At 41.2% G+C, this 23,960-nt stretch overlaps 1 protein-coding gene and 1 non-coding gene across 2 annotated transcripts in view; one reads left to right on the top strand and one right to left on the bottom strand.

Annotated features, from left to right (window-relative positions):
* Msn (moesin) overlaps positions 1-23,960 on the top strand; it is a 79,829-nt gene that overhangs the window by 52,509 nt on the left and 3,360 nt on the right. Inside the window, exons 3-10 of the mRNA XM_008844360.3 lie at positions 11,176-11,271; positions 11,644-11,918; positions 13,162-13,245; positions 14,993-15,139; positions 16,589-16,685; positions 19,838-20,001; positions 22,453-22,583; positions 22,831-22,991. Coding sequence (XP_008842582.1) covers positions 11,176-11,271; positions 11,644-11,918; positions 13,162-13,245; positions 14,993-15,139; positions 16,589-16,685; positions 19,838-20,001; positions 22,453-22,583; positions 22,831-22,991 — 1,155 coding nt within the window. The remainder of the gene's footprint in view (positions 1-11,175; positions 11,272-11,643; positions 11,919-13,161; positions 13,246-14,992; positions 15,140-16,588; positions 16,686-19,837; positions 20,002-22,452; positions 22,584-22,830; positions 22,992-23,960) is intronic.
* LOC115072259 lies at positions 11,480-11,592 on the bottom strand. The gene has a single exon (XR_003851319.1).

Here is a 23,960-nt window from a genome sequence, read left to right on the forward strand (position 1 = left end):
AAATAAGTTTAAAATAATTTTATTTTAAATTAAAGTCTATATTATAGGCTTTTTATTATGTTCTAAGAATGTAATATTTATATCTTTGCAGTTACCTAAAATTGATTTAAGTTACCTATAAGGTTGCATAAAATTCCCAATTAGAAATAGCCAAAACAATAAGAAGACACAAATAGGGAATAGGATATTGTCCAGCATCGAGTACAGATGTAGTAAGTGGCGGCTCCCTTTCTAATACCATGCTACTTCTTGTCTCATCCATGAACTGGAATTGGGACATAGGCTTGATGATCTAACTTTGGATTTAGCTGGAACTTGCTTCTTTGCTGGAGTTTATTTTGTATTTTTGTTGTGAATGGCACAGGGTAATTACTGATATTTAGTTTGTGAAAATACCAGTGAGTCTAAGGAACTGTATTTTGGTCTTTTTGAGACAGGGTCTCTCTGTAGCCCCAGCTGGCCTGGAACTTGTGTAGACTAGGCTGGCCTTGAACTCAGAGAGTGATCTACCTGCCTCTGTCTCCCAAGTGCTAGGATTAAAGGCATGTGACATCACACCCACCATCTAAGGAACTTTTAAACTAAATTAAAGTAATGTGCTGAAATTCCCATAACTTAAAAGTGATTACAGTACTAGTCTGGAACAACTGAATGCATTTTCATTATACTAAGGTTTTGCATTCTCTCTTTGCATATGGGTTTATATTGGCGAGCTATTGGACAGATTGGTGAAGTTGAAAGGACACTGGATAGAAAGTGAGAAATCCTGGACTCTCGAGCTGGATTTGCCACTAATTCCGTTGTGTTACTTTATGCAGACATTTCCCTTCTGTGAACCTCAGTTTCCCCATCTGTAACTGTCAAACTTCTCAAATTTGGTTATCTCTCAAAAATTTATCCCAGGCATTTTTCTGTACAACATGACTCCTTTCCCTTTTGCATTCTCATTATTTGGGTTTCAGACAACACTTTTCTGTAAAAAGAAGGAAAATGCCTCATTTGAGTTGGTATATGTAGGAGGGGAGAGGCAGCTGGCAGAATAACATCTCTTCTTGATTGGCTTCTAACTATCCCCAAAATGAAGAGGTAGCCAATAAACTACACAAGTCCTTGGGTCCTTTTAGATAGTGATATTCTGGGCAGTGGTGTAGAGGGGAGATTAACTGTTAATGTGGTCCAGCTGGGGGTTTGAGGCACATTTGGCCTCTTCATAGACTCCTTCCAGAGCTCTGCTTCTACTCCCCCTCCAAAGCCAAATGGCTGCCATACCCTCCCCTGCTCTTAACACTGGGGCTTTGTCCCTTTGCATTGGAGGGGGATGGCTGCTGAGGGCAAAGAAGGCATGACTCAGAGCCTGGGGTAGAAAACTCTGTGAACAAAGAGGTTTATTAAGTTCTAAAACCACAAGACTTGGTAATTCGTTGTTAGTGTTGGTTTGCTTTATGTACTCTGTGTGTGTGTGTCGGGGGGTGGTTCTGTAGGAAGCCCAGATGCTGGAAAGCCCTGGGCAGATTAGTGCACTACTTTTTTTGTGTGATGTGGTCTTGCTATACAGCCTTGGGCACTTAACTATGTAGTCCAGACTGCCGTAGAACTCAGGGCAATCTTCCTGTCTCAGTCTCCTGATTGCTGGAATTACAGATGTATGCTACCACTCCTGGCTGGCATGTTACTTTTGAAAGTTAATGCCTCCCAACCAGCCCTTGAGAAAGGACTTTAGTCTTTCATAATCATCGAGGAAAGGATTGAGAGGGAAACCAGGAGGTTTATAATTTCTCATTTGTAAGACCAGTGTCTTGGGAAATATCATTTATTGAACACATACTATGGACTATCCTTAGCTAGGTGCTTCATTATTTTATAATTAGCAAATAAAATTTTTATGTATTTATCATGCACAGTGAGATGTTTTGAAGTGTTTGCATCATGGAGTGCAAAATTGAGATAGTTAGGTATATGACCAAACAGAATGAAATCAGTATGTCCAGTTAGTATCTCCATGCCCATGCTTACTACAACGTTATTAATAATAGCTGAGATGTGGAATAAACCTAAATGTCCATTAACAAATAAATAGATAAGGAAATGTAGCATTGTATAATGGAATACTATTTAGCGATGAAACAAGGAAAAGTCTTCCCTTTAAAACAATTTTCACAAACCTTGAAACTGTTATTTTAAAATAACTCATCCATATGCTGGGCGTGGTGGTGCATGCCTTTGTTCCCAGGAGGCGGATCTCTGTGACTACAAGGACAGCCTGGTCTACATAGTGAGTTCCAGGCCAGCTGGGGCTACAGGGAGACCTTGTTTCCAAAAAAAAAACTCAGTCATATAAAGACAACATGCATAATTTCTGACATGAAATCTAAAAATGTTAATCCCATAGAACTTCAGCAGAATGGTGGTTACCAATGTTCGGGCAGTTAGGGGCTGCAGGGTAGTGATGTTGGCCAAAAGATGTAAAATTTCGTTAATATTAAGTGAGTTTGAAGCTGGCTATGGTGACATACACCCGCAATCCATGTACTTGGAAGAAAGAGGTCCAGTGATCAGGAATTCAAGGTTAATGAGGGCAGCCTGAGCTACATGAAGCCCTCTCTCAACAAATGAACAAAAAAGGGGCTTTGAGGTCTACTGTACAACACGGTGACTGTATATTGTACTCTTGAAAAGTGTTGAGAGTTGACGTGTTCCCAGCACATAAATGATGACTATGTACGGTAATCCATGGAGCTGGATGCTTTAATCCTCACAGTTATCCTGTCCTTAAGAGGACAAAGAACATATGTTACTAGGTCACATCATTAGTAGTTGTGATGTGGAGTACCAAGTACAGTTCTGAACAACCATACATTTCTCCCACTGCACTATAGTGTGTAGGGTGATGAGGAGGATGTTATAGCTTGGTGAAGATTCAGGAAGATGTGTTTTCTGTCCTTAGACTCTGGAGAGGCTCCCATAGAATACAGACTACAGCCAGTTTCTGGGAGATTGGCAGGAGCAGAGCCGTGATCTCCTAAGTGAAAACTATAGGAGAAAAGATTTGAACTTAAGACAAGATACTGAGTAGCTATCTTTACTGAGGTGAAAGCATGTCAAAATAGAAGTCCACAGAGTGTCTCTGTTGATAGGAAGTGAGAGAGTGTGAGCTCTTCTATTTCTCTAACTTGATAAAGCATAAGGGAGGAAATCCATTTTACGTGGCTCTTGAGACTCATCATTCAAGGAAGCGCCCCAGCGAGCTGAGGTTGGAGAGGAAGGAGCAGTACTGCTTGAGAGGAATTGACTACAGCTCTGGGGCTATCCTGGAACTCAACAGTCACCTGGCCTAATACCAGAGAGGAAGTAGCCTGGGGGGGGTGGGGGAAGCATCCTTCTTGGCACCCAGTGATAAATAACAGGCAACAATGGGAAACCATAGCTTGAGGAGGCCCAGGGCCTGGTGGGAAGTGGGAGTGGGCCCACAGTTGCTCCAGTTTACCTCTGTTTCTTTTTGTGAGGGCACTCACTGCCAGGAAAAAGAAAGAACACATTTTGCTGCAGGCGTCCAAAGGCTTGCTTGCCTCAACCTCTAAAGTCAGATTCTTCAAATGACTGCATTTCGAATTATGTACGTGCCACTAGGTGGCAGTGCCACCACTATGAATAGCCTTTCTGAGACTCCTGTCTGATCTCTATGCCAGGCTTTCTAGCTCTGGCTACGGTCCCTCTATCTGTCCTTTCCTCCCCCATCTTTGAGCTCTAGGGGAGAAGTGAAATCTCAGAGCATGCATTCATTCATCTATTCACTGACTCATTGATGAAAGTTTGCTATGTCCCGAGGAAAATATCTAAACCTAGCAAATACCATTTGTGCTGGTAGGTAATTGGATTCGTTTCCCTGTGGAAGTGTAGAGAAATACATGCAATTATTTCGACAAGGAGTGAAGCAAACATCTTTGAGGCTTGGGTTGTATTGGGTAGTGTATAGAGCATAGGTTGGCAGTCAGCCAGGGTTCAGATTCTACTCTGCCTCTTCATTGTGTGACCTTGAACCACTCATTTATCCTCTGGGGACATTTCCTCACTAACTCCACTAAAATCTCAGAGATTTTTGTGATTTAATCCTTAGAAAAACTACTTGTTATATAGCAGGCATTCTAATGTTGGTTGAATGTGTTCTGTGTGTGAGAAATATCCCGGGAGTTCAGTTGAGTGAGCCTTAAAATCACAAAGCATTTCTGAGTCTAAGTAAAGTCCTTATGGCTTGTAGACTTTGCATTAGCACAGCAATCTTTTCTTCTGGTTTTATTCTATAGCATGATTAATACCTGTTATTAGTAGTATCCCTACTCTACAGATGAGTCACTGAAATTTAGTGAGAGGGAGATGTTCTGCTTAAGATCACGGAGCTATAAGGAATGTTATAACTGGAGCTGAACTGAGATAGATGGCGTTTCTTGTTTCCCAGTGCTTTCTGTCAGCTCTGTCCTCTGTGGGCTCTCTTTTCCTGCTTTCAGACCTTAGAACCCCAGCCAAGTATGGTTTGTTCTATAGAGAAGATGCTCACTCGAGTACAGGCAGTGTGGAGCAGCAGAAGCAAAGCTGGTGGTAGCCCCTTGTGGCTTTTTCCATCTAAACATTGATTTCCTCTTAGGTGGGTGGTGGTGCAGCTGCTGCGAAGCCTGTAATAGAATCTCAGTGGGCCTCAGATGTTTGGGCATTGACACAGTTTTGCACATTTCTCATTTAGTTCTTTTCTTAAGGCTCTGGCCTTGATTCTAGATGAGCTCCGGGCTTCTGAGGTGGCTCATGGCATAGTTGGTTTGTTTGCCAAGATAGATGCAGGTAGTATACTAAAAGGGAGGCACAGGTTCTGGAACTGAATTTGCCTTCCAACCGACCCCAGACATTACACTAGTCAGCTTCTGTGTACAAAAGAGAGGTAAATGGGGTTCTTTCTTACATGCTGAAACAACTAGAAATTGGCAAGGATTTTCTTAGAGGCATATTCTTTTCACTGGACTTCAGTTTTTTTATTTTTATTTTGAGTTTTTATTAGCATGTATTAATTATAGAGAATATTGGTTTTGTATTGATATTTTCATACGAGTATTTTGATCATATATAACCCCCATCCCCCATTTCTGTCTTTCACTCCTACTGATTCCCTTCCTCTTTCCAACTAGTCCCTCTTCTACTTTCATGTCCTTTCTTTTTTTTTTTAACAACCCAGTGAGTTTCATTAGGATCACTAACAGTGGCTATACCATTGAAGAAAATGTCTCTCCCTCAGCAACCATTAGCTGCTTGCTGCAGATCTTCAGATAGTGGCCCCATGAGTCCCCTTCATGACAGATGTTAAAATATTGAATCTTGTGCAGGACTTGTGTAGGTAATAACAGCTGCTGTGAGTGCAGTGGATGTGTCATACCAGGAAGACAGCATTCCATCATGCTCTTCCCCATCTTCCAACTCTGAACATTCTTTCTGCCCCCTCTTTTCTTAGGTTCACTTAGCCTTGGAGGGGGTGATATACATGTTATATTTATGGCTGAGTATTGAACAGTCACTTATTTTTGGCACTTTGACCAGTCATGAGTTTCTAGTTGTCAGTGACAACTCCAAAAAGAAGCTTGTGTGATCAAAACTGGGAGCATCACTAATATATGGAGATAAATACAACTCAAAGGCAATTTGATGTGCACGTCATTGGACTTCAGTTTATTAGCCTATGCCGCTTTCACCTTTGAACTTTTTTGGGGGAGCTTGTGTGGCGTACTGAATAGACTTCACAGCCTCTAGTTTCCTCTTTTGTAAATCTAAATGTTTATTGCAATGGTTTCTCACTCATCTTGAGTCAGGGTACTTTACACGCTGCTTCCCCCGAAGAAATACCCTCTGTAAGCCCTGCTTTTCCACCTGTAGGCTGACAGACAGTGTGGAGCAGGCAACATATAAGACTACCCCTTTTTTTCTTTGGTCTTATTGAGACAGGGTCTCCCTGTAGCCCCACCTGGCCTGGAACTCACTGTATAAACCAGGCTGGCCTTGAACTCACAGAGATCCGCCTGCCCCTGCCTCCCGAGTGCTGGAGTTAAAGGTGTGCACCACTACACCTGGCTAAGGCTACCACTTTTAAAAATATATATATTTTATTTAGTTTTATTTCTTGTGTGCGTGAGTGCACTGTCTGCTCATATGTAAGTGCGCTGTGTTGTGCAATGCATGCACAACAGGTGGTCAGAAGAGAGCTTCAGATCCCCACTGGAGTTGGGGATGGTTGTTAATCACCATGTGGGTGCTGGGAACCAAACTCAGGTCCTCTGCAAGAGCAGCCAGTGCTCCTAACTGCTGAGCCATCTCTCCAGACTCAAGACCACTACTTTCGCATGGCTGAAGAATGTGGTAATTTTGTAGCATCCTGGGCATTTCACAGTCAGGAAGTAGGAATTGGGGCTCTGCACCAGGTGCTTCTTGTGTTTCTTCTTCTCTTCTGGAGATGGATGAAGGGGAATCCTCTTTGAGGGGCATGGTCTCATAGGGATGTTGTCACTGCCAGAAGAAAGCTTGCAGTTTCTTAAGCTGGTGTTTTATAAACTGACGTACTAGTCCCTTCATGTATATGTTGTAGATTCTAGGAGAAACACAAAGTTTTGGGATAAAGATGATTTAATACCTAGCTTGGAAAATCTCTTTTACTGATAAAAACTTCATTATTCCAAGAATAGGATATAGAATTTGCAGAAATCATTAAGAATAAATAAACGTGAATCTTCAAAGAAATTTTGGCTAGGTTGCAGCTATCTCTGCATCAACCCCTTCACCTCTCAACTCCATCCCACCCCCAGACCTACTGGGTGTAGTTATTCACTGTGTTCTGTTTAAAGATTTCTGTGATGGCAGCTTTGAGAAATTCTGGCTTAGGTCAGATGAGCTGGCTGTCTGGGGCCAAAAGGAGTAAAGACTTTTTTTCCCAGAGGAGGCAGCAATTTTTCAGCAAAATTCTAAGGACTCTAGTCCCTGAATCCACAGAGGTTTGTTCCTGGAACAAGGATCTAGATATTTTTCTCTGACTTGAAAAGCACCCCACCCCCAAAGTGGAAGCCTCAACTACAATCAAAATTGGAAGTGAGTAATACTTGGCCAAGTTTCCTTGTCCTGGGAATTGGAAATGGAGCCAAGAGTTGCCTGATCAAATGGTTCCTATCACCCCATGGACCATAAATGGACAGTTCCTTATAGCCTGCGGTCAGAGGTCATCTCTTTTGTCCTTTGTTCTTTTTCAATCTCAATTCTGACTTCAGACTGTATTTCCTTCCTCCCATATCCTCACTTCCTCCACACTTTGGAACTTCGGCACAGGCTGAGAGACACTTCTCATCTCTCCAAGGTCAGAACTTAAGGAAGTAGAAAATTTATATGGTTCTGATTTCCCTGTGTTCACAAGAGAAGAAGCAGTACTCATATCGAAATTCCCTTCAGATCTGTTATTTCTGAGCCTCCACAACTTGCCTCTTGATACAGGTAAAGGCCAGTTCTTGCTCTACCAGCTCTAGTCCCTTTTTGCCCTACTCCCGCAGGACCCAAGTATCCAAGCTCTAAAGGTCTATCTGTCTTTCTCTCTATCTACGATATGAATATTTCTTGGAACTTGCTTGTTCCCACCAATTGAATTTCAATACACTATCTTCTGAAACCTTGTGGAAAAATCACTATTCATTGGGCGTTATGTTGAATCCAGGACAAGAGGTTTAAAAATGTACCCATATTCATCCTTACAAGTGAGAAGAAATCATTTAACAGCTACCCCCAATTAGACAGAGAAACACTTTACCTTAAGATTACGCAGCAAATTACAGATAGAAGACTTCTGCTCAGGCTTACTGATGTGTGCCATCAAACTATAAAGATTAAGTGTGGTACTTTTGGGACATGCTTCTCCTCAAAGAGGTTATTTCTGGGGCCTAAAGGAAAATAAAATTGTATCTTAATACAGAGGTGGTCAAAGTTCACTAAATGGCTAGGACTGGAGAGATAGATGGCTTAGCAGTTAGGTGCTCTTGCTGCTTTTGCAGAGGACTCTGGTTCAGTTACCAGAACCCACATGGCAGCTCACAACCCAGTGTAACTCCAGTTCCACGGGGATCCGATGCTCTCTTCTGGCCTCTGAGACCACCAGGCACATACGTGGTGTACAGACATATACTCAAACACACACAAACACATAAAATGAAATAAATAAGCAAATGTTTTTTTAAAAAAATTAATTAAATGGATAGGGTATCTGGGACAAAATAGAGACAAGTCACTACTACCTCAGGAGTCCTAATCTTCTGAGTCCTTAGTGTTAATGGGCAGGATGCTAGGAAAGACATGATATAGGCTTTGATGTCAAACACATCTGTGTTCTTTGTCTCTGTGATATTAGACCAGCTGCCCTATAAATCTTTGTTTCTCATCTATAAAACAGGGTAATAGCTATTTTTGAGGCCCATTTTGTGACTGGGATCTCTAAAGGTCTAGTCTGCAAGCTCTGTGTGGGACTGTTGGGTCTAGCTTTACGTGCTTAGTAGAAATTTTGTAACTACCATGAAAGGGCAATTGTGGTTGTAATTGGGGAGATTGGCTTGTTTGCTAGGAAGGACACTGGCAACTGTGGTGTCTTTGTTTCTATCTCTAGGTAAGTCTCTTAGATTTCCTACCGACTCCATCTTAAACTCTCGTTCTCAACCTGTTATACCCACCAAAGAAAAAACGAAGGCTGCTCTATGTCAGCCTGAACTCATTAAGATGTAGCTCAGCCTCAGTGTGGCCATCCCTAGTCTTGGGCATGCTGGGGTGGAGCCTACAATTGAACCATTAATATGCTAGTGTCAGAGACTGAGAACAGACTTCATGTGCCTTTTCCTTACAAGCCTCCCTTTCCTGCCCAGACAATAGGGAACCTCTCAGCTTCTTCACAGGACAAGGGTTGGCCCCAAACAGTTCAGTACTCAGGAACAGCATAGCTTTGGGATATATGCATGCCATGGTCCCTGCTTTGTCTTTTCAAGTATTCTTCTTGGGGTATTGCAAATAATTCTTGTTCTTAAAGTTATCAACATTAGCCTCGGTTTCTAAAGATAAAGGTTGGGGATCTTCTAGTTAGCAGGGCATGTGGAAGTTCCTGAAAAGAAATGTGTTTCAGAGCACAGGAACTCTACACTCCTCCAGTTACATCCTTTGCTTCTCTTCTGATGATTCATCTGTCTTTAAAAAAATTAAAATTAATTAAAAATTTTTTTATTTTGCGTGTATGAGTGTTTTGACTGCATGTATGTAAGTACACCCATGTGCAATGCTGAAGAGGCCAGAAGAGAGTGCTGGATCCCCTGGAACTGGAATTAGGGATGGTTACTAACCATCATGTGGGTGCTGGGAACTGATTTTGGGTTCTCAGCAAAAGCAACCAGTGCTCTTAATTACTGAGCCATCTCTCCAGCCCCATTAGTGTCCTTCTTAATAATACTTTTTTTATTGAGACAGGCTCCTGTGTATCTCAGACTGAAGGATATGATGAAGGTGTTAGCCCAAGGATGTCTTTCTATAGTCACTAATCCATTCTTGGAGCAGACAGCTATATAGGATTGTAGGAGAAGGAAGGAGGTGATAGAAAACTTAAGAATTGACTAGATTTGTAAATTTGATGTGGTTTGAAGCTTGACTCTTCCATTTGCTACCTGACCCTTGGGCAAATAATTCCATTTCTGAACTTTATTTTTACTATCTATAAAATGAACCTCGGACTTCTGTCATATATGGCTCTTGTGAGAATTAAAGATGATAATGGATGCAAGGTTCTTGGTATGTGCCAGTGCTCACAGTAAACGGGTATCAGTTCTTTTTTTTTCTTTTTAAATTCTTTTTTTTAATTAAATATTTTATGTGTATGAGTGTTTTGCTGGTATGTATGAAAATGTATCTGTGAATGCAATGCCTGTGAAGACCAGAAGAGGACATTGGATCCTTTGGAGCTGGAGTTATGGACAGTTGTTATCTGCCATCTGGGTGCTAGGAAGCAAATCCAGGTCCTCTGCAAGGGCAACCAGTGCTCTTAACAACTGAGCTGTCTCTTTAGCACTTCTTTTTAAATTCTTTATTAGGCGTATGCTAATTGTAGAAAATAGTGGATTTGATAGTGATTTTTTTTATACATGTGTATTATATTTTGATTGTAGTCAACCTTTGGTTGGAGTTTGCTTTTTCTGTTGCTGTGATAAACATGTCCAAAAGCAACTTGGTTATTTTAGCTTACAGATTACAGTCTATCATTGAAGGAAGCCAGGACAGGAGCTCAAGGCAGGGAGCTGGAAGCAGAAACTTAAGCAGAGACCACAGAAGAATGCTGCTTACTGGCTTCTTCAGGTTCATCTTCAGCCAGCTTTCTTATGCAACCCAGGCCTACCTGCCTAGGGATGGCATTGCCCATAGTTGGCTGAACGCTCCTACATCAATAAGTAGTTAGAAAAAGTGTTGCACAGACATGTGCACAAGCCAATCTGATAGAGGCAGTTCTTTAATTGAGGGTTCCCTGTTCCCTCATGTATGTCATGTGTCAGGTTGACAACTGAAGTTCACATTGACACCCTACTGTCCCATTGGTCCCCTTCCTTTTCTTAAATAGTCTTCCTTCTCTTTTCATGTTCTTTTATAAAACTCTAGACTCCTTATGACATTAGTTCTTTTTAAAATATAATTTTTTCTTTGAGACTTTCATACATGTATACAACATGTATACAATGCATGTTGATCATATTTCACCTCCATTCCTTCTCTTCCAAATTCTCTTAAGATCTCCCCCCTTCATGTCACCCTTCCAATTTCATGTACTTGTTTTTGTCACCTATGAAGTCTAATTAGTGTGCCAGTATGTGCATACAGTATGTGTGTAGGTGCAGGGCCATCCACTGGAGCATGAACAATCTACCGGGGGCCACATTTCTGAAGAAAGCTGACTCTCTGTCCCATATCAGCTATCAGCTACCAATAATCATCAATTTTTGACTGATGCTTTAAGTGTATTTTCTTTCCAGACTAGGAGTACCTTAAACCCCTTAAGGGTAAAGAGCAGGGTGGTTCCACCTTTGTGTTCTTTATACCTGGCACAAGGTAGGTATTCAAACAGTGATTCTTTTATATTTTCTCTTCCAGGTGGTGAAAACTATTGGCCTGAGGGAAGTTTGGTTCTTTGGTCTGCAGTACCAGGACACTAAGGGTTTCTCTACTTGGCTGAAACTCAATAAGAAGGTAATCACTTATTCTTCTGTCAGAAGCTGCTCAGGGTAATAACATGTGCTAGCTAGCAGACCTGGGATGCTTAGGTCTGTGGGTGGTCTATTGATTACTGTTTTAAAAACTTGAGCCTCCTTTTAGTTTGTTTTTAAATCCAGTATACTTAGCAAATATATTGAGCAAAATGACAAGGAAAATAATATTTAGAGTGATAGTTTAAAAAGTTGTATGGAAGCTGTTCTAAGTTAGACAGAGATCTCCATATTTATGTAGGATTGCTGCCTTACATAGACAAAAGGTGTTTTCTCATATGTCTACACACCTTACAGCTCCTCTTCTATCACTAAAATCTGTTTTTGAGAGCCTGTAACACCTTATTCCTCTCAGGTGACTGCACAGGATGTGCGGAAGGAAAGTCCCCTGCTCTTCAAGTTCCGGGCCAAGTTCTACCCAGAGGATGTATCTGAAGAACTAATCCAGGATATCACCCAGCGTCTGTTCTTTCTGCAAGTGAAGGAGGGCATTCTCAATGATGACATTTACTGTCCACCTGAAACTGCGGTGCTCCTGGCCTCCTATGCTGTCCAGTCTAAGTATGGTGACTTCAATAAGGAAGTGCACAAGTCTGGCTACCTTGCTGGAGATAAGTTGCTGCCCCAGAGGTAAGGTGATACCCTGGCCTTCTTTTACCTGGCTAAAGTGGGCTGCAGTCAAAAACTTGACTAATCCTCACTCCATGGGGGCTGACACACCTGTCTTTTTCTATTAGGTTTTATCTAAAGATTGCATTGTGCTGCTCAGAGAAGCATTTGAATATGGTGTTATATCCTGTTTTTCTGGTTCCCATAATGCTGTTTTCCTTTCTCTACCTGATTACAGAGTGTCATTACACCACAGATCAGTTGATTTTTCTCCCATCTCTGGTTCTATTTCCTCAGTCCTTTTCACTGATTTAGATGGGGGTGGGGTGAGGGATAGGCCAGGGACATAATGAGCTCAAACAGTCCTTTAATATATTGGTAACCTGTATACAGAATTTTTCACTTGTAAATTTCAAAGACAAAAGCTCTCAAAAACTGAATATTTTTATTTTAACATCACTACAACCCTAAATAAATAAGGCCAGCACTTTCCTTATTTTGGGACTCAAAGATACTCACTCTGATTTGCCCCATCTCCCACAGCTCATTTGAGGCAGACCCAGATGGGAGACTCTAATTTCTTGATTTTTTTTCAACCGTGTTTATTTACTATTTCCATAGGCTTTTGTATTAGAAAGGGAAAATAAAGTAAGCCTGATTCTGGGATCCCTAGTGCCATTGGAACAATGGCATGTTCACAGTGCATCAGGAGCTATTAGGGATAGTAGTTATACCTTGGGACTCTTTTAGAGTCACTTTCACGCTGTCTGAGATGGCATGTTTAAAGTACACCTTGTTCAGAATTTACTAGATCTGTGGGTTGGGCCCACTAATGTTCTCCCAAAGTGGCCTGGGCCTACATTTCTGTTCTGTATCCAAATCTGAGCAATATTCTTATAAACTCCAACTATTGGTCCCAAGAGGGTCCAGGAGATGTTGTTCCTGGCCGTCCCTACTGTTTAGCCCCTCAAGTCAGCACAAACCTGTGATATATTTCTGTTGTGCTTGGAGATACAGCCCATTATTAGGTTTTGTGGTTAGAGGAATAAAGAGAGTGATCCTGTTGTCCTATGATCATCTATTGAAGCTCTTCTACTTTTCAAGCTCTTTCTTATGTCTACTTTAATATATTCAGCTATAATTTTAATTTTGAACTTAGTGGACAAACTACACATTTGCGTGGTCCCCATAGAGAGCTAAGTGACCATCCTCTCCCTCCAGCATGTGGCCTTTGTACTTAGCTCACCACTCATTGTCTTTCTAGAGTCCTGGAGCAGCACAAACTCAACAAGGACCAGTGGGAAGAGCGGATCCAGGTGTGGCATGAGGAACACCGGGGCATGCTTAGGTAAGCCTACCCTAGCAGCTGTGGGCCCTGCTGTCCTTGTATGGATAAGAGACATTGATCATTTCATTGACCAGAAAAAGAGATAATGATTTGGTCACTTAAAGATAGATGCAAACTTGAGCCATTTTAAGACTGTGGTTTAGTTTGTGTTTTTTGTTGTTGTTCTTCATTTCAGAGGAAAGTTTGAATATGGATTGTGTCTTGGAAAGGTCATTAACTATGCAATCATGTTTTTAAGCTTTTAAAAAACTTGTGTGTGTGTGTGTGTGTGTGTGTGTTACATGTATATGCATGAGGGTGCATGTGTGTCATAGTGCGTGTGTGAAGGTCAGAGGACAACTTTCAGGAGTTGGTTCTCTCTCTACCATGAGTTCCAGGTTTCAAATTTAGGTTTTCAGGTTTGTGTGGAAAAATGTTTTTATCCACTGACCCATCTCACTGGCCCAAATCAGTTTTTTGTTTTATTTATTTATTTTTATTTATTGTGTGTTTGTGTGTCTCTCTGTCTGTGTGCCTATGTCTGTGTTTGTGTGTCTGTGTGTATGTCCCATGTGGAGGCCAGATGAAAGCTTGTCAGAGTCTGTTCCAACATGTGGGTCCCAGGAACTGAACTCAGGTCATCAGGTTTGGTGGCCAGCACCTTTATCCACTGAGCCATTTTTTCAGCTCCAGAGTTGTTTTGAGACAGGACCCCACTATGTAGCCCAGGCTAATCTTGAACTCACAATCTTCCTACCTCCACCTTCCAAGTGCTGGGATTATGTGTATGCGCCAGCATGACCAACATCCTAAAGATTTTCGACTGCAAAGAAACATAAAGGACTTCAAGATCGCCAGAGTTTCTAGACTACCTAGTAACTCCTCTCCTAGAAAGAAATGGGAAATGACCTCTCTATGCATTGAAAAACCATTTGAGGATTGCCTAGCTGAGGAGCAGATCTCATCATTTTGCCATCACAGCTCTATCTTAGCTCTGTTAGGAACGCACTTCTTTTTAAAGAATATTTTTATTATTCCAAGGAGAGGCAATTTTTAACACATTTTTCCAGAAATAACTTGAAGTAGGTTACATAAAAATGTATATATAATGAAGTTTAAGGGTGAAAAAGTAGGGATAAGAAATCAAAGACCAAAGCCAAGCATGGTGGCACACGTCCTCAATCCCAACACTTGGGAGGCATATCCCGGCAGATCTCTGAGTTTGAGGCCAGTCCGGTCCACTCAGCAAGCTTCAGGCCAGCTGGGGCCACAGGAAGACCCTCTCTCAAAAAGACCAAAAAAAAAAAGAAAAAAAAAGACCAAAGGATTTGCCAACACGGGATCAACTTTGGTAATGAAAGTTTCCATTAGCTCTGTTCTTTTTTTTTCTTTTAACTAGTTTATTGGGCTTGCTAACAGAGCATAGGGTGGAGTTTTTATTTACTGAAGAGTGGGTGCCCTCCCCCATTTATGTAGGAATGCCCTTCTACAAGAGAATGTCACCATGAACAGGAAGAGGAGTACTTCTATAGCAGTTAACCCTCCAGAGGCTAGCAAGGCTCAGCCGGCTCTTCAGGTTCCTGTCAGCAGCTTTTGCTTGGCAGAAATCATGTGTGATCTTTATCATCCTCTTACCTTCCATCCATTTCCCACTCCTACTATTAAGATCGTTGTCAAAAATACAGAGCAAACAAACTTTTCTATTTTGCTGAGTGATTCAGAAGCTCTACTTTGACACCACCCCCCTCTCCTATTCTGTTTCATTTAGGGAGGATGCTGTCCTGGAATATCTCAAGATTGCTCAAGACCTGGAGATGTATGGTGTGAACTATTTCAGCATCAAGAACAAGAAAGGCTCAGAGCTGTGGCTGGGTGTGGATGCCTTGGGTCTCAACATCTATGAACAGAATGACAGGTATACCTCAGATGTCTTTTAATTATTTCAATTACTCTTACAGACAGGGGTCACCCTTTACCATGGAGTAGGATTATAGTACTTGAGTGCCACCTCAAGTTATTTTTCTAAGTTAGTCCAGCCCAGATGATTATACAATCTCTCCCGTTCCTGTATTAACTAGATTTGTATTGTCGATTGTGGTAGCCACTAGCCATGTTTTGCTATTGAACAACTGAAATATGATTGATTACTATTGAAATACATTATAGTGTAAACTGCACACCAGACTGAAGATTTACTGTGAGAAAAGATGTGTATTAATGATTTTTCTGTAGCTGTGACAAAATACCTGGGAGAAAGATTTATTGACTTGTAGTTTCAGAGTTTTTTGTCTGTGTTCACTTAATACAGTTGCTTTGGGCTTGTAATGAGACACGGGATGTCACGGTGGAGAGCATGTGCTACAGTAAAGCCATTCACCTCATGGCAGCCAGGAAGTAGACATGAGAGGAAACAGCAGAGACCCCAATATCTCCTTTAATGGCATGCTCCTGGTTATCTCCAACCAAGCCCCATTTGTTTAAGTTTCTATGCACCAATAGTACCATTATCTGGGGACCTAGCCTTCAACAGATGAGTTTTTAGGAGGCATTTAATGTCTATACCATGCCAGGTGTGGTGGTGTATACCTGTAATCCCAGCACTCAGGAGGTTGCAGGGATGATTAGGAGTTCCAGGTCACTCTTGAATACATAGTGAATTTGTGGCCATCCTGGGCTACCTGAGACCCTGTTTCATCCCTTTCACGCTACAAAAACTCAATTATCTAAAAATGCATCTTCAATATATTTTAAAATACTGATTTATATGTTCAAATGATAGTATTGGAATATATTGGGTTAATTAAACTGATAGTTAAGCCCTTGTGTTTCCTTATTATTTTTTTACAGTCAGTGGAAAACATGTATATGATTCATAATTTTTGGACAGTGCTGGCATAGAATCTATCTCGTCAACATTAGAAAAGTTCAAGTCCCATGTTAAGATTAGGTGACTTTGTCTTATAACCCTGTAGTGCTGCCTTGGTGAAGATGAAATCAATCAACTGTTGTTCCATATAACTTCTGAATCTTGGATCTCATTTTCTTTCCAAACATCTACAGTTTTGTATAGGAGATTTTCAGTTAAACAGGACTGCAGGTGCTTTAAAGATTTTTTATAAGTTCTATGCTTCAACCACACATGGAACAAAATAAACCTCATTGATTGGAACAGTGAATAATACCTTGGTTGTGGTATCAGAAAGTCCTTTGTGCAACTTCAATGCTGGCCATGGACCTGGCAGCATGTAATGACTTGGGCTGTGTTTTGGGGTAGAGTGCAGTAGGTGGTGGTGAGGGCAAGGCACCAGTTTTCTGAGTCTTTCTTGCCTTGTTTTTGTTCTCATGTTGTTCTTCATTTCTACAGACTGACTCCCAAGATTGGCTTCCCTTGGAGTGAAATCAGGAACATCTCTTTCAATGATAAGAAATTTGTCATCAAGCCTATTGACAAAAAAGCCCCGGTGAGTGAGTGACTCTTGCCTCTAACCACAGCAGATTCTTTGCCAAGGCCTAGGCAGTGCTATTATGCAAACTTGTCATTGGATTTGTCTCACATTTATAATCACATGTACACATGAATAGGAAGCACAAATGGAGACTGAAATGTAAAGGGAAATTGATGCTGAGAAATGGCCAGGAGACATCTTTTGCCATGTTAACAGCTATTGCCTCACCTTTCCAAGCCCCTAGGACCCCAAAATGGACACTTTAAGGGCTTGGCTTATGTTTAATTATGAAAAAAGGCAGAACCAGGAGAAGTTCAAAACCAAAGTGACATTCCAAATTTGCCTTTTAAAAAGTTTAATATGGGGGCTAGAGAGATGGCTCAGAGGTTAACACTGACTGTTCTTGCAGAAGACCTAGGCTCGAATCCCAGCACCACATGGCAGCTAACAACTGTCCAAAACTCCAGTTCCAGGGGATCCAACAGCCTCTTCTGTCCTCCGCGGGCGTTGTACAACAAGGGTGCACTTCTACATGCGGGCAATACATGCATACCCATAAAATAAAAATAATAAATAAAATATTTTAAAAATTTATTATGGAAGATTAAATAATTATTTTATATGTTGTTCTTTACCCATAATATTTGGGTGTTTTGAGATAAACTCTTAATTGTTTAGCTCAAGCTGGCCTTGAATTTGCAGTGATCTTCCTGCTTCAGCCTCCTGAGTGCTGGAATTATAAACATTTACCATCTCATCTAGTTAAATTTTTTTTTATTATTTTGTTTTATTTGTTCATTTGTTTTTGAGGGGAGAGGTGGGCATGCCATAGCACCTGTGTAGAAGTCAGGATAGCCTGTAGGAGTTGGTTTTCCTTAGGTCTCAATGGGTCCTTGGGTTCAAACTCAAGTCATCAGGCTTGATGACGGGCACCCCTCACCATCTGAGCCATGTCACTGACTCAAAAATTTGCATGTGTGGCTTTATTGCTGCCGCCATGGAGTTTTCTCCAGACCAACCTAAGACCAAGATAATGCTTTGAGTTTGCCATACTTCTTACCCACTCAGTAGTAGCTGAATACATCAGAAAGTTAGGAATTGAGAATAGGATAAAAAACTAAGATGAAGGTCTATTCTTCTGGTGGACCTTTTGTCCAACAAGGGCCAGCACTCTAAGCCTGATTTCACAAGAGAGGGCTCAACCTTCATCTACAGCCCTAAGATGTCTGATCTTCTGTTATGAGTTTTATATGTGATATCTCCTTAAAACTTCAACTCCATGTGCTGATAATTGGCAATACACCCATTGAATTAATGAAATCAAGATTCAGAGAAATAGAATGATTTGAAGATCATATAGCTAAAAGTGGTAGAGCTGGGATTTATAACATTTGGCCTTTAGAATGTTTCATCCTTCTGCTGTACCCAGGCCATATGAAATGACAGCAATTTGCTTCAGTGGCATAGGAGACGGTGGTTAGCTCCTCAGCAAGTAGCATTTGGTCTGGCATTTGTTATAACAAAGTTAAACTCACTGAATTTTCATGTATATGTTGCTGCTATTTTCACCTTTCTTCAGAAAAAGATAAGTAAAAAACCCAGCTGAAACCAAGGGCTTATTAGCAAATAACATTCAGGACAATCAATGTTTAAGAGATTTATCTATTTATGTAATTACAACCTGCTTTGTTCTAAAAATGGACTGGATCTAGAATATGTTTTTCAGAGATTATAGGGACAGTTTAGTTACCCACAGGGTACCCATTGCCTAGGGTATTCTTTGTCTTGTGGAAGAGTTCCCCTGAGAGTCATTTAAGAACTGTAGTTAGACATCTAGGTAGAGATATGTCTCCTCCCTTAAGAGTTAATCCAGTTGGGCAGGTCAGGTCACCTGGCTAAGGGACCACCCTCCAGGAAGGCAGGTTCTCTTTAAACCATGCTAAAGAGATAGGAACAATAATTAGCCATTTAATGAGATAATGTGCATTTCCTTCCCTGAAAGCTGCCATGAGGTTCTGTTCTGTCTGCCTGCCTTTCTGAGTTTTGGCTAAAAAAGGCATACCTTTTTTTCCCTTTTTCCTCTTTTGTCTTTTCCTTTGATGTTGGCCAGAGATTAAGTATGCTTTCTCTGGTACTTCGGGTTTTATCAGTCTTTCTCTAAAGCTCCCCTCCCTGCTGCCTACCTGCTTGTCTACCATGTGGCTGACTTCAATGCTGGCTTAAATCAAATGACATGGTTCTTTTCCTCACTTTTAAGCTTCTACTTTTGAATATTTAATACCTTTTTCCTAAAAACTCAAAAGAAACTGAAACTGTAGCGGAGAAAGCCACTTCTGATTCTTCAAGTAGATTGAAAGTCTTTTAGGGTGCTTTTCTTGTTGTTTAAACTTTTTTGTTTTACATTTATTTATTTATTTATTTATTTATTTATTTATTTATTTCTATGGGGGGGCATTCAGTGTGTGGGTAGTTAGGTGTGCATGATACAGTATATGTGTGGAGGTCAGAGGAAAACTTACTGGAGTCTATTCACTTCTTCCACCATGGGGCTGCCAGTGATCAAACCATGGTCATCCTGTTGGTGACAGGCACCTTTACTTGCTGAACCATCTTGCCAGCCCGGAAGTACTTTTGATGAGCAAAAATCGAAAGAAATTTTGGTTTGGTGGAAAGAACATTGATTTCATAGACAGGAAGCATGGGTTCTGGTCTTGGGTCTACCACTACCCTGACATCCGACTCTGGGAAAAATCACCACTCTGGATAATTAGTTTTTCCACTGTAATGCAAAGCATTGATGAAGCAGTCTTTCCTATACTTTTGGATTTAGCTTTACAGAAGGCAGAAGGTCATTTTGGCCTCTTGATCAAAATTTTAAAAGATTTATATTTGCTATTTAGTTACTGGAGTGTGTCCATGTCTGTGTATCCACATGTATCCGTGCGTGCGTGCGTGTGTGTGTGTGTGTGTGTGTGTGTGTGTGTGTGTGTGTTTGTCCCCACATGCCAGGGTACCTATATGGAAGTCAGAGAACAATTTTAGGGAATCAATCTTTTCCTGTTGTGGGCTCCGGGGATCAAACTCAGTTGTTACAAATGCTTTTACTTACTGAGCCATCTTGCCAGCCCTAAAAGCCTAAAAACTCTTTGCAACTGTTTTCCCTCCAGGACTTTGTGTTCTATGCTCCCCGCCTGCGGATTAACAAGAGGATCTTGGCCCTGTGCATGGGGAATCATGAGCTGTACATGCGTCGCCGCAAGCCTGACACCATTGAGGTGCAGCAGATGAAGGCACAGGCTCGGGAGGAGAAGCACCAGAAGCAGATGGAACGGTAGGTGCTACAGTGCTGAAGTCAGGGCTACTTCTCAAAGGTTCCTAGCCTGCCTAGGATATGACCTCAACCCAGGACTTGGAGCACATGAACTGTGGAGGACATGATGCTCTGTACATTCAGTCTCAGCACAGATGTTCTTGCTCCTTTGAAACAGGCATCAGAATCCTAGGATTTCAGAAATGACAGGATGGATGGAGGAGACTTTCAGACTTTCCTATTGTTAGTGACCCTTATGCCATTACTGCGCCAGGTACATTCTGGGTTGCTATAGGTTAACTGACAAATATAGTGGTGGTAGCTGAAGGGTCTATGCACATATGAGTCGGGAATTGAGAAGAATTTTCCCTATGAAGCCCCTAGTTCTTGCTTGTCAGTGTCATCTGAGACTCAAAAGCATCAATGTCAGGTTGGGAACTTCTTAGAAAGGTAGGATCTGAGCTCCTTAACTCAGACCTACTGATCAGAATCTTAAGATCCCAGGGCAGGATTTCTCTAAAGATTTATAAATTGTCAATAACATGAAAATATCTTTAATCATTAGGGAAATGCAAATGAAAAACACAAAGAGTTACCATTTCATACTCATTAGTATGCATATAAGAAATAAAATTGGTACATAAGTATTTGTGATGTTGGGGAAAAAATTGGAATTCATATACATTGCTGGTAGGAATATAAAGTGGTGGAAAACAGTTCCTCAGAAAGTTAAACATAGAATTACTACCTAATCTTGCAATCCCATTTCAAGGTAAGTGCCTATCAAAATTAAAAATGGATGTTCAAAGCAATGCATATACACTATTGAAATAGGGAAAAGGTAGAAAATAAAACCCAGCATCATTTATCAAGAGATAAATGAATACAAATAGTAAATAGACACAGTCAAATACATCTTTTAAAAATATTTATTTTAAATTGTGTGTGTGTATGTGTGTGAATAAATATGTATGTGCATATGAGTGCAGGTGCCTGTGGAAGCCAGAAGAGGGCATCAGATCCCCTGAAACTGGAGTGACAGGCAGTTGTGAGCCATCTGACGTGGGTGCTGGGAATTGAACTCTAGTCCTCTGTGAGAGTAGTGAGTGCTCTTAACTACTAAGCCATCTCTCCAGCCCGTGGAATAGGTCTTAATCTAGTTTGCGTTGTTAGAACAGATAACCTGAGGCTGAATACTTTATAAAAAAAGGGGGTTATTTTTGCTCATGGTATTGGAGACTGAGAAGTCCAGGATTCGACAGACACATTTGGCAAGAGCCACATACGGCATTGTAATACATCAGAGGACGACATCATATAGCAGGAATATGTACAAGGATAGAGTCACACATGTGGAAGAGAGATACAGGAGAGATGTTAGGGTCACTTATTACAACCCACTCACAAGGAGAAAACCATTATTGTAAGATCTAACCCACTCCCCCAATACATGTGCTAATCTTTTCTGAGAGTGCCTCCCCCAATGACCAAGTCACCTCCCATTATATCCACCTAGTAAAAGTTTCACTCCCTCTCACTACCTTTACATTGGGAACCAAACCTAGTATATGGACTTTTGTGGAAGACAAGCCGTAGCAGAATATTTTTCAGACATCCATGCTACAGTGTGATGTGACTCTAAAACATGCTAAGTGAAAAGAAGTTGGGCATGGCAAGTTACATATTTATATGGAATAATTCCAAATAGAAATAGCTATAGAAACCCAAAGTATATTGATGACTGTCAGGGGCTGAGATAGGGGAGGTGTTGGAGAAACTGCTTAACAGGTATGTGGTTTTACTTTGCAGTGATGAAAATATCTTAGAACTAGATCAGGGTGGTGGTAGTGTACTAAATGCCATTGAGTTCTTTACTTTAAATGGTTAATTTTGTATTTTGTGACTTTTACCTAAATAAAGTCTTTGAGAGGATCCCAGGTGATTCTTAATGCACTGCTGTAGTGGGTAATTGCATTTGGAACCTCAGAGAGCTTTTAAGCTAGTAGGCGGAAATATATGAATATATGCTGGTTTAGAAACTAAGGATAGCATAGCCTGGTTGTACCTGCCTGAAATCCCAACACTTTGAAGGCTAGCCATAGACTTGAAGCACAAAACCCAAATTTATTTGCTATAATGCTGTAAGACAGACTGTAAGACTTAATAAGTCATTTTGCAGATAGGGGATCTTAGAAGAAGAGCAGAGCGGCAGCATAGCTAAAGTCATCTAGTTAGTTACTTGCAGAACCAGGATTCCAGTTTGGCTTTCATGCTTTGGGGGCAAATGGACGGAGCACGGAAGCCTATGTGGGACTGTGAGGTGAGGGCAAATCTATGGAGGAAAGGGAGAGTGGCTGTGCTCACAAGCTCTGTGTATGTCCGGAGGGTAGGATCTAGGCGACCTAGGTCCAGGAACTCTTCGGGATTCCATGCAGTTTGCTATCATGTTCAACCCTCTTCTCCTTTCCCTAGTGCTCTGCTGGAAAATGAGAAGAAGAAGCGTGAGATGGCCGAAAAGGAGAAGGAGAAGATTGAACGGGAGAAGGAAGAACTGATGGAGAGGCTGAAGCAGATTGAGGAACAGACTAAGAAGGCTCAGCAAGGTGAGGCGTGGAGTCACTTTGGAGGTTAAGATTCCTTAGATCCTCATTCTGAGCTGAAGTCCCTTCTTCCTGAGCTGCAGACCCAGACCACATAGCCTAGGTGCAGATATAGAATAGGAGGAGTTTATTAAGAAAAATTTTTGGAATCTTTGCCAACTATTCCATGAGGTAGAAAATTTCCAGGAAACAAGCTAATGAGACATCTTCAATTCTGTGCATTTCACCACCTTCTTCCTTTTCTACCTAGAACTGGAAGAACAGACCCGTAGGGCCCTAGAACTTGAGCAGGAACGGAAGCGTGCCCAGAGTGAGGCAGAAAAGCTGGCCAAGGAGCGTCAAGAAGCTGAAGAGGCCAAGGAGGCCCTACTGCAGGCCTCCCGGGACCAGAAGAAGACCCAGGAACAGTTGGTAAAGTGATATGGTGTACTGTGGTTGTGTGCATGCATTTTTCTCCCTTGCCTGCCAACCTATTTATAATTCCCTCTGCCTGCATGGCTGAGTCTTTCTAACAAGTTTACATTGCAGAATATTTAGTAGTTCATTCAAAAGCAAGCTGAGAAGTGTCACTGGTGTGGCCCAGTCTTTCCTAACCCTGGGGTTTTATTTACCTTTTTAACCCATGTAGATTTTAACTGGTGACCTAGTAAAGGGGAGGGTACAAAGAAGTCTAGGGACTGGAGTGCCTATTAGGTTTCCTTTTTTTTTTCTTAATTTCTTCTTTCTTTTCAGTAGCCCTAAGGGATTAAATCCCATACAAGATGTTATGGTCAGATAAAGAAATTAGGATTCAAGACAGCTGAGAGACTTGTCAAAGGTCATAACTGTGTTTGGCCAACTATTTGAACTCATTTGGTCTCAATTTGAAATATTTGCTCCCTGAAATCATATAGAAAACTGTGTACTCATACATTCATCATAATTTCCAAGGGTTCTGTGACTCAGAATTTAATAACCTATGATTAAATTCATTTGACATATTCTATTCCTCTGTAATATTTGATATGCTAGTATCGCTCAGGGAAAAAGCTGTCATGGGAATTTGTCCAAGGGATGGGGGTGAGGGGGTAAGCTTTCTCCCCTTGTTCAGATTGCCATAAGATTTAATTAATATTTGTTCTGAGGACAATCCTGCTGGAGTCCTACACATTCTAGCAGGGATGGATCTACTACTTCAAGCAGTGATCACCAAAGCTTTGTTCAGGCATCACTATATGCATATTTGGCAATACTGAGTTGGGGAGAGGGAAAGAAGGAGAGGGTCAGAGATGACATATAAATAATATGCCTTCAGAGGCCTGTAGCCTTGGAGGGGCTGTGATGTAAAAAGAAGTAATAGGTTTGGAATATGAGACTAGAGTGGAGTAGTTGGATCAGAAG

Source organism: Nannospalax galili, unplaced genomic scaffold (assembly GCF_000622305.1).
Source record: "Nannospalax galili isolate Female #2095 unplaced genomic scaffold, S.galili_v1.0 scaffold280, whole genome shotgun sequence".
Taxonomy (NCBI): Eukaryota; Metazoa; Chordata; class Mammalia; order Rodentia; family Spalacidae; genus Nannospalax; species Nannospalax galili.